This window comes from Dermacentor variabilis, chromosome 2 (genome assembly GCF_050947875.1).
Source record: "Dermacentor variabilis isolate Ectoservices chromosome 2, ASM5094787v1, whole genome shotgun sequence".
Taxonomy (NCBI): Eukaryota; Metazoa; Arthropoda; class Arachnida; order Ixodida; family Ixodidae; genus Dermacentor; species Dermacentor variabilis.
The window spans coordinates 36,745,507-36,764,456 of NC_134569.1; the positions used below are offsets into that span (position 1 = coordinate 36,745,507).

At 44.6% G+C, this 18,950-nt stretch overlaps 1 protein-coding gene across 1 annotated transcript in view; it reads left to right on the top strand.

Moving 5' to 3' along the window:
* The window catches only part of LOC142571631 (titin-like), a 220,107-nt gene that overhangs the window by 196,114 nt on the left and 5,043 nt on the right, over positions 1 to 18,950 (top strand). The window contains exon 12 of the mRNA XM_075680140.1: positions 10,093 to 10,233. Within this exon, the coding sequence (XP_075536255.1) occupies positions 10,093 to 10,233 (141 nt within the window). The remainder of the gene's footprint in view (positions 1 to 10,092; positions 10,234 to 18,950) is intronic.

Below are 18,950 nucleotides of genomic sequence, written 5' to 3' on the forward strand. Positions count from 1 at the left end.
GTTGACACGACGAGGAAATTCGTAGCACGCGACGTATGTGTGACTCCGTGTTTTCATATTTGTTTTCTTTAACAAAAACGTTAAAATTGAAAGTTGGTTTCTCCTTGTGTCTACCTGTTATCCGTCCAGCTGCCATGTTGAGTAAGCATCTCTGCGAGAGACCGGGCGGATGGTTACGCAATAATGGAAATGTGAACCATCTTTGTTTTTCAATAACGCCGATTGAGATTTCCCTGTTTGAATTTCAGGCGTATCGCGCGTTTCGGTGACGCAAAAGCATTGTGCTTTTGTCTTGTATATTTTTTTTCACGCGCATAAACAGTTGTTGCAAAACTATACATCAAAACAGATGCTTCGCGTAGATATTGTTTACACTGTAGTTTCCGCGCCAAAATATCTATCGGGGATAAAGGGCTATTAAGTGTAGAAATGAACCCACGTAGCCGTTGTATTCCTCGGCACGGTAATAAACAAAGAGCATTAGACGCGATGTCCAATAGAACCGGCACATTATAACAAAATAACATTTAGTAAAGATTGAGTAGTTTCTGGCGTATATGTTTTGTCTTGCCGTTCTTTAGCATTACGTAACTCGGACGTGAACAAGTTTCATAATAGGAAAGCGCGCGTAAGGGGGCCCACCGCTTAGGCGCCCACATTAAAGACGACAAGCCACAGTTTCAAGCGTAGAATATATTATTCTTACAGTATTTTTACTGCGTTTTGAACTGGGCAAACTTTCTTATACCACTTGCATAAGTACACAATTATTCGGATGAATTGCACGCCTTACATGTTATCGCGGCTCGTCAGTGTGCATCCGTCTTGCAACACAACGTACCGGCTGTCGTCTTCGTCGACAGGCTTAGCGCAACTCAAACAGTGCCTGAAAAATCAATCTCCCCTTCGCCTTATATATGACAACCGATACTAGCACAACGAGACGTAGAAGAGGAGAACCGCAAATAAACGAAAGATAACAAGCAAACAGACACGACGGCGTAAGGCCAGCCAAGCCAGCCTTGAAAGCCGTGATAAGAAAAAAAGAACAAACAAGCGCTATCATGAGTAAAAAAGCAAAAAGAAAGCAAGGAAGGGAACGAAATAGCGATAGAGACGGTGCGCCAGGCTGACACAAGCAGGTATAACGTAAGAGACAAAAGCGCGCTAACAAACCGATTGCCCGGCGAGAAAAAAAAAGTTCCTTGGGCTCCCCTCTCTATTGCGTCGACCCAGTAGCGTGGTCGACACCCGCGGTGTCAGAAAGAGGACCTCCATTGAAACAACCCCGGGTCGGCGATGCCTTGCCTCCTTTTTCTCCTCACCCTTATGCTCTCACGTCGCGTCCAGCATGCTTGCTTCTTCTTGTGTTTCCCGCTTCTGTATGTCTGACCCACCGGCGCCTTTCTAGCTCCAGGGCATGGTATCTTCCTCGTTGCCCGAAGTGTCCTGTTTCGCGCCGCTTTTCGTTTGGGCTGCAACCTAAGAAGGCTCGTCCCTCTTCGAGAGCCAGGAGTCGACCGCCCCTCTCCCTCCGTTTCTTTCGTTCGTCGTTTCTCAGAAGTCCGTCTCCCTCTATATCCGCTCCCGTTGCTACTCGTGAGCGAATGCCTGCATTGGACTGGCGCGGGACCCCTTTTGTGGTTCCGCGCGCGCGCTCTCCCCGGTGGCGCCAGTGCAGAGAAACACATTGATTGCGCGAAAGCTTCGCGCGCTTCCTTCACGACGCATCCCCGAGGCTTGCAGCAACGGTGTATTTCGAGGGGAGACGTAAATAAAAGCGAGTATAAGCAACCGTCTTCACGCACACACACGCACTTCCTCCCACACTTCACCCTCCAACACCTCCCCGCCCCCGAACCTCCTTTTCCGTTACAGCTCCCTATACCGCGCCTTGCGTGTGAAGCGTTTCCCCAACAGCACCGCTATCCGAGGTGACGTCAGTGGAAGGCGATCCGGGCAGACCTTTTGATTCCAGGGGTTTTTGTCGGGGTGGCAAGTGGCATTGAAAGCTCATGAGCGTCTCGACTGAATCGCGGCGGACGCGCGAGCTGCCTCCCCCCCTCCTCCCCACCGAGCCGATGAGGGCGATGGAAACAGCCTCCCTTGCGTGGTTCTCCTCCAACATCCTGCACAGCGATCCCCCTCATCGACTATTCCTGCGGAATGCATGTGGCCGTGACAAGGGCTGCTTTAGAAATAGCAGCGAGAGGAAAGGAAAGGAGAAAACGTAATGAAAGGCGGGTCAGTGTGACGAGACAGGGAGAAGCTTCGAGAAGGAAAGAAAAATGAACGAGACGCGTGCATTGGTCAGCACGTAAAATCGCAGCTCGTCCCTTTGCATGTCGGCGTATCATTTCGTCACACCAATCTTTACGACTAGATGCGTTGCCTTTAGCAAGGACATCCAGTCCCAGTGCAGTGCCTGCTGTCACGGACACAGTTTTGCTGTTGTCATTACTTCGGCTAAATAATTACCATCGGGAATTTTCTGCTACCAGACTGCAGGTTGTGATTGCTAAAAATTTGCGTTTTATCGCTGTAGCGGTTTTTCTCGAGGGCTCACTCAGACTTCCGTTTCACGTTAACTACATCCGTGACGGACATGGGTCAGCAAAGGACCGGGCAGATTTATTTATTTATTTATTTATTTATTATGATACTATAAATAGCCTGACAGCATTGCTGTATGGGGGATGTTACAGAAAAAAAAAACGCGAATAGTGGTTGAAAGGGGGAAACACCAAGAAACACACCAAGAGCCTAGTTTCTACAAGTCAGGATAAGCGCTACCTTATAACTTCACTGCAGCAAATATACACCGTCAAGCGCATCATTACTTTGTTAATCTAACTGATTGTTTAACTCTTCCATTTTGAAGCATATAGTTTTCTTCGCCTGTATTACCCGTTCCCGTGCTGGTACATTCAGCACTAAAGGCACTTATTCTTTCTTCGATGCTTGTTATATAGGTATAACGAGAATTACTGCTGTTAATAAGAGAGCTAATTTATGGAGGCGTTTTATGTGACAAGTGCTGTAAATCCGTGTATAGACATATCCTATCTTGCAATTGCCAGCGCAACACTGCCTTCTCAGTAGTTATTTAAACATTTAGTTCTAGCCCCTTCTTAAAATACTTATGAGTGCTTTCAGATGGAAGCAGTCATAAGTCTTTTGCCAGTTCCAATCCCCTTATCCAGAACCAACGCTGCAAGAAAGCATCATTTCGTGGCTAAAGCTATGACACGCAAATACTGGTCTACTCCCAAACTTCCGAAGTGTCATCCCCATAGGCTGGATCCATCCTTAAGGCTACCAATGTCATCAAAACTTTCCCGCTTTGAGGCCATAGTATTGTGCCGCCTCTGGCTCGGGATGGCAGTTACGAAGGCCTACTCGTTTCACATTGGAATGGGGGATACGCCCATGTGCGACTCTTGTGGAACCACAGAAACTATTGAACACATCCTGTCCCCAATACGACGTCGAGCGTGAAGCCCTCTGGACAGCATTGAACCAGCTGGACTCTAGACCATTTTCGGTGATGAAGATCCTCGGACCATGGCCTTACACGTCATTGGCACAGAAAGCCACGAAAGCGCTGTTGAAATGCCTCAAGTCTACAGGTCTTGGCAACCGCGCGTAGACTCGGTGCGAACCTTCAAATGTGCGCGAAACTGTGCTCTCTATTTATCTCCTCTCTCTCTTCATCCCATACCCCATTCCCCCAGAGCAGAGTAGCAAACCGGACGTGCGTCTGGTTAATCTCCCTGCGTTTCTTGTCTTCTATTGCTCTCTCTCTCTCTCTCTCTCTCTCTCTCTCTCTCTCTCTCTCTCTCTCTTTATGACTGCTTACGTGTGGCAACGGAAAAGCATTTATACCGTTTTGGGCCTCCAACATCGTGAACGCGCTCATTGCACGCATGAACGCGCTCATAAACGTACGCACTAGGCACACTTGGAAAGAACTGTGGAACCGCCGTGGCCTTGACAGAAGCGTGCTCGTCTCGCAGCACGGAGGACCGGGTTTGATTCCCAGCCAGACCAAAATGTGCAAAAATTTTTTTTCCAAGGCCATAAGGTTTAACTTGTTTAAAGGAACCTCCCTCAGAAATTTGACGTCAGTCCGAGCGTTTTTTGAAGTGTTCTTACTCTTAGTGGTGTCGGCCGTTTTAGTAGCATCTCTCGGTCACGCCGACGGATTTTCGCGTAATGGGACATATCTTGTTCTCGCGTTAATAAACGTTGGCCTCCATAAACATAAATGTGTGGCCCTACTTGCGAATTACTGAAAAACGCAAATATAAATCGCATTTTCTCACATTTAATTCGTTTTTGTGCTCTTACAACAGCGCGGATCACTTGCCCGTTACAGCTTTAAGAAAGTGTCTTGATAATGTCAATGAGTGACCATGAAATGTGCGATGATAACGAAGCCAGGAACTCACTCGGTTATGCATTTGATGTTCCGCGTATTTTCAGTGGCATTACCATTAATACTAACGCATGAAACCTCATGGGTTCACACGAAACCTCACACTACAACCTGACACTGAGAAGGCACAAAATGAGAATCTCTATCTTTGCGTTTACAAAACTAACACAAAAAATTGGAGGACGCTTACGCTTCGCCTTCAAGAGTGGAATGCGATAGCGTTATCGCAAGGGTATTGGGGCATCCTCGCACCGGTCGTCTCTGCACGGCCCCAATGCGCTCGAACGAGACGAAGGGGAGTGGATGGATGGATGGATGGATGGATGTTATGAGCGTCCACTTTTGGAACGGGGCGGTGGTTTGCGCCACCAAGTTCTTGCTATTATACTGCCTAATGTCCTACCTAAGTTAAACAATAAAAAATAAAAAAAGAAAGACTATAAACTCCCACACCCAAACTTTCGGATCCCCTATTGCTAACTGTGCTTTTGTACGTCTCCGTTTTTTGTCGTTTCCCTACTTTTCGTCCACCAATCCTCCAATCGCCTCCTACTAATGCCTATTACGGACAAGTTTGCTTTTCCACTGCTCCTGCTGAACCCCAGGGCTTCAAGGAGGCCAGTGGTGCCTAAATCGCCCGCTGGGTAGACGTCTTCACATTCTAATAAAACATTCTCCATTGTTTCCCTAGCTTTACTGCAGCAAGCACATGCTCCTTGTTCCTTCTTATATCTCGCTTTGTAGGTGCGTGTTCTAAGGCATCCCGATCTCGCTTCGAAAAGTAATGAGCTTCCCTTTGAGTTACCATAAATTGTTTCTTTCCTGATTTCGTTATTTCCTCTTAAGTAGTTACTCATGGCATGTTTCCTTTCCATTGCCGCCACCCATGAGATTATTTCAGCCTCTCTGACTTTCCGCTTGACCGTCTTTGTTGCTGTATTGCCCACCCTACAGGCCACATACTTGCTGGTAAGCTTCCTAGTTCTTTTTCTCCACTGTGAATCAATGTTTTTCCTGTACAGATACCTGAACACTCTCCCAGCCCATTTACGTTCTTACATATTCCCTCAGGAGTTCTTCATACTCAATTTTACTGCGAGCTTCCCTCACTTCAAAACTAGTCCAGCCCATATCACCCTGCACAGCTTCATTTGTAGTCTTCCCGTGAGCGCCCATTGCGAGGCGACCCACTGACCTTTGGTTCCCATCGAGTCCTGATTGTACCCCTGATTTAAAGCAAACAACCGCATTTCCAAAAGTCCTGGAACCACAACACCTTTCCACATACCTCGGAGGATCTCGTACTTATTGTATCCCCAGTAGCGGGCGAGTGGCGCGCCACCTGTCGGTTCAGCGCCGTACATTGCGAGGAGGGGATCTTCCGTGTTTCCCGCAAGATGGCTCTGCGTGTGCGCCAAGCGCCGAAGAAATTCAGCGGATACGTACTTCGCTACTCGTTTAACTATGATTTGTGTAATTTACATGCTCATAATTACCGATATACACCGCAGTATTACTTTTCGCGGCACGTTTATAAGGCAACACCGCATTCACTAGAGGTGATTTTGTCGTTCTTTGAGCCATCAAACTCATGGCTAAATTCCAGACGCATCCAGACCCAGACGCCTCCGCTAACGCGGAGCCGTTCCTGGGTTAGAAAAATTGTTGTTGGGGTCTGTGGAGTGGGGTTTGTGGGCAGGATGTGCGTCGGCCGTCGTCATTGGGCTTTGAAGTCCAGAAAACCATGGTCTGCCTCCCTAGACAGTCGAGTCATCGTAGCAGATGTGAGACGGACGATGTGCGGTAATTGGTTTAGATTTTCCTCCCGGTAAATGGCAGCTAATTTTTCGACTGGTCTTTGTGTCGCGACGTTCAACGTGCGTGGACTTAGCGGGCGTAGAAGGCAATGCCAAGTTAACCGTATTCTTATCGAAAATAATATTGACTTATTGGCCATTCAAGAAACAAAAATTGCAACTGGTGAATACACGGAGCAAATGGCTAACGTTTTCCGCCCTAGATATACCGTAAGTGTATGTCATGCGGCGGGTAGGTCTGGGGGCTGCCTTATTCTTTTAAGTAGCAGTATTGCTGTAGTTGAAGCCGTCACGTCATCCGAGGAAGGTAGAATGGTCCTCTGCGATTTTACTTTTTTAGAGATGCCTTGGAGGGCTATATGTGTTTATGCTCCGAACGTAGCACGGGAGCGGGAAGTCTCTTTTGGTGATATTCAGCAGTACTTGAATTGTGAAAGACATGTCATATTACTGGGTGATTTTAATTGTGTTTGCTTTCCAGAAGATAAATCTAAGTTGACTAGTGTTTGTGTTAAAAGTGCGTTGCTTTTAAGTTCGATTGTAAGGCAAGAAGAGCTAGAAGACATTGGTTATGTGTTGTCAAGCGAGAACCATACCATGTATACGCACTATCAAGGTCAGTTTCATGGCAGGCTAGACAGAATTTATGCTCCGTTAACGTTTGTAGCGTTATTTTCAAGTTATGAAGTGTTAAATGTTAGTTTTAGCGATCATTGCCTCGTTATGTCAACCATAGGAAAGAAACAAAACTCATCGAAATTCAGCTGGGACTTATGGAAGCTAAATGATAAGCTTTTGCAAGACGACGTTCTTCAAAAGGCGGTTCAAGAAAAGCTCGAAAATTTGCTCAGCATAACTACGTCAGCGTTCTTCATTGCAGAATGGGAACTCTTCAAAAGAGACGTTAAATTCACCGCGATTGAAATAGCATGCGTAGTCTATCACAAAAAAAAAAGAGCGTGAGAAGGAATTACACCTTAGGCTAAAATATATGCTCAGCACAGAAAGCTCTTCGCCTGGCTTATTTTCGAAAGAAATCAAAGAAGTCTGAACTTGAAGTCATGGATGAACAAAAGTACAGGGGTGCGGTATTAAGGGCAAGGGCGGAGAGTTTATGGATGGGAGAGACGCCTACCAAGCGAGCGACAAGTGACGAGAAGAAACACGTGGTTTCCAAAGAAATAACAGATATAAGTTATCAAGGGTAAGTCACTAGTGATGTTGGAATGATTGAGCACGCCTTTGAGTCTTATTATGAAAGTTTGATGGGGAAAAATACATGTGATATTGAAAGGTTTAGAACTGACTTCTTGCCATTAATGCCAACATTATCGGACGAGGTCTGTGAAGCGCTCGACAGACCAATAAGCCTTTTAGAAGTTGAGGATGCGATTGACGAACTTAGTCCCGGCAAGTCGCCGGGGCCTGATGGTCTGGGAGGGGCTTTCCATAAGAGCTTTAAAAGTGGAATAGCTGTAGCATTGCATCACGTGATAAGGGAGATGTACGAGAATAAGGAAGCACCTCCTTCTTTTCGGACCATCGCACGTTATTTTAATTCCTAAAGTAAAAGCTCGTGCGCGACTTTTGGCGGTTGAAGCCTATAGACCAATAAGCTTGACAAATACGGACTATAAAGTTTACACTAAGGTACTGGTGCGACGACTGCAGACCGTTATAAAAGAACTTGTGGGCCCCCATCAGATATGCGTTATCAAATGCAGATCGCTCTTTTCGAATATACATACTGCAAGCACCATACTGGAATGCTGCGATGAAAGAGAGGACAGAGTCGCTATGATACAAATTGACCTTGGAAAGGCTTTTGACAGAGTCGTCCTTAATGTAATATTTTTGCTCTTAGGTCATGTCAAATCCGGTTCAGTGATAACAGATAGAGTAAGAATGGTGTACAAAGATTGCTCTGCAAAGTTAATAATTAATAGGAAATTAGGCTCCAGTATAAAAGTGAAATCGTCAGTAAAACAAGAATGCTGTTTGTCGCCTCTTTTATTAGCCTTGTATTTATAGCTTTTCTGTTTGAAAATAATTAAAAGCCAATCTATTCGCGGGTTTATCTACGCAGGAATTGAGACTAGAGTTCTGGTTTATGCAGATGACGTGGCAATTTTTTGTCGTGATACAGAAAGCGTGAATAACACCATTAAAGAGTTTGTTTCTTTTTGCGCCGCAACTGGAAGTGTTGTCAGCTGGACTAAGTGCCTAGGTTTATGGCATGGCAGCTGGCCACATGTACCCGAGTATTTTTGCACTATGAACTGGAGTGTTACCCCTGGAAAATATCTTGGGGTGCCTTTACAACATTATCGTGACAGTGCCGCGTATTGGATCGAAGAAGTAAAAACAGTTAAAGATCAGACAGAAAAGTGGGGTGGGCATAATTTTTCGATGTTTTCAAGAGCTAGTGTTTGCAATTTGTTTTTAGTTACAAAGGTGTATTATGTACTACAAGTGTTATGCATGGCAAGGATTTCGGTGCAGAAACTTCACAGAGTGGTTGCGGTATATATATGGGGATCCACTTGGGAGAGAACTAGCCGGTGTAACTTGTTTCATTCGGTGAAGAATGGAGGACTAGGATTAACACATTTGTTTTTGAAACAGATTGTTAGTAGGTTCTTTTTCTTAAGGGATCAAAGTGATATATTTCTGCGTACTATTATTCAAGTGAGATTGAGTTCCTCCTTGCCTGAGTGGGTTGTCTCATCAACAGAAGAACATACTCGAACACCAATTGGCTTTCTGAGGGAAGTTGTTATGTTCTTTTCATTACTGAAAGCGCATTTTTCGAATGAATTTTTGACTTCATTGACGCGTAAGAAACTTTATAGAGATCTGGTTCATGTTTTCTTGCCGCATCCTGTCTACCGTATGATGTATAACTTAGGACCTGAACGCAATGTGCTGTAACGCGTTAGAAAAATGCCGGTTAGATCTTCAGCGAAAACCTTCTTTTTTCAATTGCATTCGGGCACTCTCCTTGTGAAGCCATGGCTGCAAAGCAAGGGCTTCTTTGTTTCATGGTCTGTTAACGGCATCATATGTAAGAAACCTGAAACTATTGAGCACATCTTCTTGGATTGCCATGACTCAGTTTTCTTGTGGAATGTTCTCAAACGAACTCTGAAGAAAGAACTGGCGTTAAGTCCTTTCGGTATTCGGTTCTTACCGTGTGCAGGCACAGGGGGAGTGCCGGCTGACTTGATAATGCTTTTATGTATGAGCAGCGTGTGGAAAACGCGTATGGATGTCAGGAATGCCCGCGTAGGTGAAAGACCTGCGAGGGAACACCTAAGTGAAAGTCTTAGGTACATGCGTGTTGCCCTCAAGCACATGATTGAACCGCCAGAATGTTTTCAGGAGGTTGACACTTTGGTGTCTGTGATATCCTCTTTGAGTGCCTTTTAAATATGTACAGTCTCTCGAAGTGTTGCAATATTAATTTTCTGCACCAAGTAACCTACTTTGTACGCGTTTGAATGGTGTTGAAATCAACGTAATAAAGAAAAAAAGCTCATGGCTTAGTGGTAGCGTCTCCGTCTCACACTCCGGAGACCGTGGTTCTATTCCCACCCAGCCCATCTTGCCAGTTGTTTTTATTTATGAATTGCCTTCCGAAATTTTTCGCTCACGGCGGACGCCGCCGACGCCGACAACACCCGCTTTTCTTCGGCACAAGCTCCTCAACGCTGTCGCGTTAAAAAATGATGGTACTCTGGACGTAAGTTCAATGTCGCAAAATGTTCTTCCCCGAGAAGAGTGGAGGGGCATTTTTTTTGTCATTTCATATTCTGTGGAATTCTCCCTTATCCGCAGGTGGCGCTGACTGGACTCACCGGAAACCGACGAGCAACACCGTGTCAGGAGTCAAGAACTCTGACAAAACACAGGGCCGTTGGGCAGTGCAGCACTTTCAAGATGGAATTCACAACAAGGAGTCTTCCAGAGGACAAAAAGGTAAAGCTGACGTCTGATGTCACAAATTAAAAAAAAATACTTCTTTGTTCCCAGAGAACGTCGCACTCGTTCTTGTTTATTTACTCATATACCTACGTTTCCGAAGTCCGATGCAAGTGTCGATAATGATTTAATAATGCTGAAGTGCTACTCTTCTTAATTGCGTCATTGACTCAGTTAGCTCCTTCAGCAGATATCATGGTAAAATAACACTAAAGCGAAAAAATAAATTCAGCTGTGTGATGAATTACCTTGATACAACGCTGAAAAATTCACTATTACCGTTAGAGGATGCTTGGTAAGCCAGAAAAGGCGGAAAGATGAAAGGCAGGTTGCGACGCCACCTTGAAGTTCCTGCAACTCCTTGCCGTGACGTCACAGACTTTGACAACGTCTTCTCGGGCCTCGTCAACTTACTATCAAGAAAAATGAGCTACACTGCATTCTAAAAGAGCTAAAGACTGAGCATAGCCAGTTTGAAGAACATTTACTGAGCCACGGTGGTCCAAATACAAGAAAATAGTTATAAATTTATAACCCCGCACATTTGTGACGTCGCACCGGCGCTGAGGTTTCAGCGCGAAATCTAAAAATTTAGGCTTTGGCCTTCACTTTATCCTCTAATAACTGCAAAATTCAACGGAAACACAGAAATTATGTTTCACCGTCTAAACAATTTAAGTGCTTTTCTTTAGACTCTTTAGTGTCTTTCTAAGACTATGTATGGCCAACCGTGATTCTGTTCCTGGAAGTTCAAGACAGATGTGTTTTGTCGGATAGTGACATAGCTTTAGTTGCTGATGTAGAGTCCTGTGAAAAATAATAGCAGAAGCAAAATCTGCACCAAATAAAACAGAAAAGGAAAGAGAATACCAGAACAAGAGACGAAACTAAACGAAAACATACCGCCTTAGGGCGTGCTTTGCTGCAGTGTAATAATTATTACAGCAAAGCATGATTTACAGAGAAGCGCAGATGAGTCGCGAATTCCTTGCGGAGAAGACCGAAATGTGCGGACCTAGCGAAACAAAGACACAGTAAGCACTACAAACTGCGTAAAGATAGGAAACACATGCGAAATACGAGTTATAGCTAAAGAGTTATGTACAGAGACATGAGAAATGCTTACATGAGAGCAAATTAGCGCGCGATGGAGCCCTAAGTGTGACACTCGGAAAGCGATTAATAACCTTGTATAAACGGCAGAAACGTAAATCTAGAAGACTGAATACAACGACTGATTACACACAAAAGAATTCGCCGTTAAAAAACGCATGTGCATATTCTCGAGTCAGAGTTATAGAAGTTAAGACTGTCGTTTTAAACGAACTTGTAAAAAAAAGAAAATATACCATATATTTTATTTGTAGTTATTTTACAATATCTAGTTACCGCTCAGCAAGAGAAAGATAAGTTCCCTAATGAATAAGAAATTTTACTTAAAGAACATGCTCAATTTCACAGAAAAATATTATAGTGAGACAAGCGGAATATGTAAGACACCATTGTTTACAAGGCTTCGGAGGCTCTAAGCACAATTACTGTGCGAGTGTAAACTGCTATTACCCACACACGTAGTATTTGCTTACCACTTGTAAATGGTCACTCAGGCAAGTCCACGGTGCGGAAACAGTCAACGCATGCAGCTCTCGTGGAAAAATGTTCTGGCCACATATCACGGGCGCCTGCTTCACGGAAAATTATAAACTAACTGTGAAGACAACGCACTGATAGATTTGCGCTAAACAATTTAGGTGGTGTCTCTAATGCAAAAATGGTGGTGACAGTAAACTGTTGCAACCTTCGCGAAAAAAAAAGTTTTTACGAAGGAAATTGTTAGAGAATGTGACACGAGGAAAAATTGTAACCGTTGACGCATAACATAATGATATGCGAGCCGTACACGACTCGTGACGGCCATCTCTTGCAGATACTTAGATTCTCATTGTTCTAAGCTGTATCTGAGACTTGACTGCACCCGTTCGGATACTCATCTTCCAGCGCAGTGATAACGAGCAGGTGCGGTGAGTTTGAAGAAGCAACTCGCGTTACACACAGGTAAAAAAAACGAAGAAAAGAAAACAGGAACTGTAAAATGAGATTGATCCTCTTGGCGCGTACTTCGCCGTAGAGGATAGTGCTGAGGCCCATGAGAATTTGCTGTCGCCTACAAGCCATTAGTCGTTGACGGCATCCCTTTATTATTTTTCCGCCGTCAGCCACGTGCGGCTTTTTGGCTTGTGAATTTGTTGATTAGAGAGTCCGCAGCATGTCGTACATCTTACAGTCAAATTTCCGTTCTGGACGAGACAGAAAATACTGCGAATCATATCTTATTCATAAGTCCAAGACATTGCAACCGACAGGCATAAACGTTTCAAAGGGAGCTTTAGAATCTATTCGCTATGCTAAATTTCAAGCTATAGGCAACAACACTTAGTTTGGTTGCTTTGTGTTTTTTTTGCCTTGCTTTCTGTCTTTTTCTTTGCGTCTTTATTCCATTGCAGTAATTTTTTTATATTTTTTTTCCACGATCACCGTTTTCTGCCGCTTCTTTCTTTTATTATCTCTTTCCGAAACACGATAGCCCACGACCACCAGCGAAGCAGGTAATAGAGAGGTGCTGGGCACACGGCCGTTGGCACGCTGGCTGACACACGGCCGTGTCACCGGCCTTGTGCACAGCACTCCTTTATTCTCAATTCTACACCCTCGCCACTAACACACCTTCAGTCGTTGCCGCACCCACCCCCCTCCCCTTTAGAAGAACCCTACCTATATATAATCTGCCGAGGAAAGCATATGTCGCCTTGAAAAAGACAAGTCCACTTGTCAAAACTTTGGCTCCCGTTTTCACCTTGTTCTCGTTTCGCTCATGTGCCCAAATGTCACACACGCAGAATGTGATTACGGCATTTTCACCTGAGGCAGCTTCAGATTTATCAGCAAGGGCAAAGAGAGAGGGCGAAGTAGAAGGCTGGAAAGGTAGGGAGGTTTAACCAGACGCACGTCCGGTTTGCTACCCTGCACTGGTGAAGGGGTATCGAGATGAAGTGAGAACGAGCGAGAGTAATTTGCTTAACAGGCCGTACCCCTGGAATTGCCCTGTATTTGTTTAAACTGACTGTAGGAAATGGTTGAGCTCATAGCACATCTAACTAGCCTCAAGAGAGGGTAACCAATGTTATTTTTTTTTGGCAACCATCCAGACGTGTTGTAAAAACGCACTGCGATGAGAGCACACGCATGCAGTACATAATATGCCCTCAAACTAACCTTACGCGCACGCGCATGGCTTTCAAATTGTCACTAGTCCCCCAACATACTTTGAGTCTCTTATAAATTTATTAAGGCAATTGGCGGGATCTTAGTTCTGAAAGTGTTTTTCGGAGTTTATCGACTAAATATTGTTCGATGCAGGACGGTGACAAGACTTATCACCTTGATGGAAAAAAACTCTGCCACCAGTACAGAAGCGAAAAAATGTTCCCATTCTGCTGTTAGCGTACAAAAACGATTTGAAGTGATAAACAACGACAGCAGATAAAAAAAGTTGACAGTCAATTTTTAGATAATACTGAACGACGGATTTTTCGGCCCAGGAGGCACTTAGGCTTTCTCCTTAACATAACAAAGTCGTAAAACAATTAGTACAGTGATATGAAAACAAAACCTAGTTGTAAGAGTATAGTTAAAAAGATATTAAATCACTTCCTACTCTTCTAAACTAATATTAGCACAGGATGCCTCATCATGTGATGTAGTTCCGATGTTTAAAAAATAAAGACACCTCCTCTCAGCAACAATAGGCCGTAGGAACTATGTGAACGATTGGTTTGCGCTTTTGATGTACTTCTACGGCCAGTATATGCAAGTTTCTGTTGGCCAAGTTTCCGTTGAGTGAAGTGAACCGCTCCACTTTGAAGAAACGGCTATCAATATCTCTTTATTTTGCGCGCAATAAGAAAAATTCAGTGCATGCCAGAAAATTTCGGCGTTTTCAATATATGAGCTACAGGACATACATCTTACTGCTCAATCCTAGGGGTTAAAGAAGCAACCATATGCACACGATCTTCTAGCGAGGGCGACAAGGGACGCGAACGGCTAAACCTGTCGCGTAGTCACGTCACGGTGGGGGGCAACCAGACGGACACGACATCACGTAAAGAAGCGACAAATTTTCATTGTTAGCCGAATAATAAATACAATCGTGCGCCGGTGAAATAGTAAGATATGCAAACATGTTATGAGACAACCTTTTTAACCAGTGTGTACCACATATCTAGTTTTAATATGCCGTTGTCTTCAGCTAAAAAAGCGTTGCACATCGCCAGCGTTCAGTGCTCTAGTGCCCCATATCTGGTAAGACGAAAGAAAAGAACTTTCGCAGCTCTCGGTGGCATCTCAGGCCTAAAACATCGTCAATACTTTGCCTTCTGTGTGTGGTGAGACTAAGCGAAGAATGTTTATACCGTTTATTACTTGCTGTCATGACGGAGAGCCAGTAACGAGAAGAAAATCAGGGGCCGGATTCACAAAGGTTTTTGTTTTGAAGTGCTCTTTACCTTTGTACGCCTGCCTTCGCTTATGATATGTCCAGCATCAGGGTTGGCTGAAATGAGCTCCAACAAACAATTCTAGGGTAAAAACTTCTTCTTATTTTTTTTAATACAGAACCCTATCCAAGCGGGCGCCCTGGATAGCACGGGTGCTTGGATTTTATGCAATCACTGGTAGCTGCCGGAAGCCACCATGCGAATTTCCGGGTACCAGAGAAATGTTCTCGCTATCCAGAAACCGGTGACAGGAGAAGCGACGGCAACAGATTACCCTCCACGACAACCATACTTGTCTCTCGTCACTGTCGCTTGTCGCCGTCGCTTGAAAATCACATGCATATGGTCGCGCCTTAAGGGGATACAATATGTAACTGTCAGGTTGATCGTAAAAGGAGCTCAAACAGGAAAAAGAGGAGGAGGAAACAAAAAGAGAAGGCAGGGATGCATCCCTGCCTTCTCTTTGGTTAACATGTTAACCAGAAATGAGTCTGGTTGGCTACCCTACTCTAGGAGACTGGAAAGAGGGAATAGAAAGATAAGATAGAGAGTGAGAAGGAAGGAGGAGGAAAGCCGCGGTGAGCTCGCGCACGCATGCAGGAGCCTTGTTAGGCCTGAGCGATTCAAAGGCGTTCACACAGGCCAGTCGCCCTCAAGAAGGACAAAAGTGCCCTCGTAGTTTTATGGGCCGACGAACGATGGGGACGGCGTTCAAGTACACAAGAGCTCTAAAGACATTGCTACCTGTAGTATCATTCATATGGATTCCTATACTTGGACGAGCATAAGGCTCGTCGCGATGTTCTCGGCTGCCGACCACCGTAGTGGCAGGGTAATAGCCAGGTCCTTAAAAAATAAACGTCGTACCTGTAAGGCGCCCGGCCTGCTGAATATACCCCCGACGTCTTGTTTGGCAATCGCCGTCAATGCTGACCGTAAATGTAAAGAAAAATCAGAAAAATCAGAGCACTGCACAAAGTCAGCGACCAAACATACACTGTAAGCGTGGAGGCTTGCAGGCGTCACAAAGCTTCATAAAACCGGCAGGTTTGGTTTTGCACAACTTGGAATTAACTTCGACGACTTCAGGAACATTGGCTGATGGTGAAGACGAGGGCAAGAAACCTCGTCTAGAGGACAGCAAGTACGACACAACATCGAATTATGAGCTAATTGATGAAGAAGAGGTGGCTGAGGATGCATCATTTGCTTTGGTCACGTAAAAGAATATACGAGAAGAAGGCATCGCAGTTGCCTTTCGCCCAACAAGCGAAGGTACTACTTTTTGGCAAGTGAATTCAAACCGCGAGTGCTTGCCGAAATAGTTTCCGCTGACAAAGAAAAAACACAGTATTTAGGACGGTCAGGGTTGCAAGTTTCAGTGTCAGCGTTGTTTCCTTATCATCCGCAAAACACCTTCTGATGCTCTCAAATCTAGTTGGCCTAGAAGTCAAGCCCTTCATGCCAGAGTCATATAGGCGAGACGTTGAGAAAGTAAGAAGTGTTCTTGTGCAGTATATAGACGAGCAACCTAGATTTCTTGAGAGAGGCAGAAGTTATATTGGCACGCAGACAAAATATTACTGCCACGAAGATGGAGCAGTAAAGTCGCATCCACTTCACACAGCAATCCTGACTTTCAGAGACGGTCGCCCTAAAACTTACTTAGGTTTCACCAGTCATCATGCCGAGGAATATCTAGGACCAGCACTTCGCTGCTATAATTGCCAGCGATTTGGGCACATGGTGAAATATTGCCTCAGCACACGTCGACGCAAAATCTGCTCAGAAGATCATGGCAACAAGGAGCGAAAGTCACTCCTTCAGCCTGAATGTGCGAACTGTGGGAGGAACCATGCCCCCTGCTACTCAGGCTGCCTTCAGAACAAGGCAGCGGCAGAAAGGCGTCGACATGAACTTTCCATGAACCCTCCCCAAACCTTGAGATTGTTCATCCAGTGCAAGGTCACGCACCTCAGTGGGCACCGGAACCACCACAGTCAAGAGAACCGACAAACTTTTCCTCTTCAAGCGAGCAACCAAGAGTGCAATCATGAGACCAGTCAAGAGGATCACAGTCAAGCGCCCAGTCTTATGAATCAGTGCTGCGAAAACCCAGACGACAATAGGCAGAAAGTTATACACCAGAAAGCTCCAATATTCGCACCCAGTATTCTCAAAGACCTTACGCACCTACTGCAGAAATAACGCCAGTTAATAGCGACCATACCACCACATTGGTGACGCAACTGATTTTGCCAATGCTTTTCGCAGATCTTAAGGCAATCCTATCTGCTCTGCCGGAAGCAAACAACCTACCAGAAGTGAAAGCCTTGTCGCCTCTGTAAGCACTATTATGTCAGCAATCCGGGCCAAAACTGAGGCAAGCAGTACATGAATAACCGCTACAACAATGTCTCCATATTTCTGTGGAATACCAAGAGTCTTCGAAGGAAGTGTGCTGACTTTCGTAAACTGCTTGTAAAATACAACTTTCCAATACTTTGCATTAAAGAGGAGGGAATCAGTGACGATTTTCGCCTCTCGAATTATGTTGTATGCAAGACGTCTCGTCAAGGTGCTGTTAGCAGAGGGCGGCTGTGCGTCGGAAAGGACTTATGATCTTATCAAAGTCAGTCCAGTGACTCAGACTTTCCAGAATTCATTGCATGTAAAGTGTCCTTTGGTAAGCAGTGTATAATAATGATTTATCAATATCTGCAACTTTCAAACCGTATTTCAGCAGAAGCGCTAGTGGATACCTTCAAAATAGCTCATTCCAATGTGTTTATATGTGGATACTTCAATTCACACAACATTATCTAGGGCAGTGATCCCTGTGATGCACGTGGTAATGCTATTAAATGCGCCATAGAGAAATGCAGCTAGACTGTCTTAAACGATGGATAGCCAGCATTTCTTCGTGGACATAATTATTCAAGCTGCATAAATGTTACCCTGTGTTCACAAGATCTAGTGAATGGTGTGGGATGGCCAACGGGTATGCGCAGAAGTGATGATACTCCCATCCACGTAAATCAACCTTGCATGCACTATTATATCAGGCGTTACAGCAGACTAACCAACTGAAAATATTTTTGGTACCGCCTAACGTATCCAATTAATCAACATACAACGCTTGAACTATTTAGTGAATTTTTGCAGGATAATGTGAACATATGTACAAAGAAGGTCTCAATTTCAAAAGATTATGCTGCAGTTGACGGAGAGTATGAACACATAAGAGCCATCAGACATCCATCCGAAAGAGCGTACCGACAGAAAGGAAGCTCAGAAGCATACAAAAAACGCTCATAAAATTCATAGTGTAATGCGCAGATGCATGAAAAATTTAGGCAAACAGCGCGGCCGCGATTTCTGCGGCACGCTGTCTCCTCATATGTCTGTCACACGAATTTTTAAGTGGATCTGTAACACAGAGCTTCCCATTTCGTGCTCTCACTGTAGCTCCGAACGTGTGAGACAATAGTTGCAGATGAATTTTCTGAACTTATTTCCAGACCTACTTTCTCATCGCTATGTGCAGAATTTGATAATTCAGTAGTATTAGCTAAGCAGAAAATTACAGCTTGCTATTGGGCACAACATCAACAACTAGATCACGCTTTGACATTAACCGAGCTTCAATGTGTAATTGCATTATGTCGTCAAAGGTCTGCTGCTGGGCTGGACAGCATTACGTACAATATGCTAAGAAACCTTGGGCCGACAGGTACAAATGCTTTCTTATGCATCTATATTAATCTATGGATAGAAGGAAGTGTACCTTACTGTTGGAAAGTCGCTCGAATCATCCCACTTTTAAAACTGGGTAAGACGCCCTTCTGCTTGAATTCTTCATCCCAGTTAGTTTGACAAGTTGTTTATGCAAAGTAATGGAGAAAATGATTGACGCGCGACTTCAATGGTGATGCAGTGAAACAGAGGTGTCGAACTACTTAGCAGGTTTTAGAAAACAGAGATCCACAATGAATGCAATATTGGATATAGCAACCTGTGTGGAACACGAACGTGCACGTGGAAACTTGACGATAGTAGTATTCCTAGACATCAATAGGGCATTTGACACTGTTAGTCACGTTCATGTTCTGCTAAGTATGTTAGAACTCGGAATGTCTAGCAGGTCCTTGCGATGAA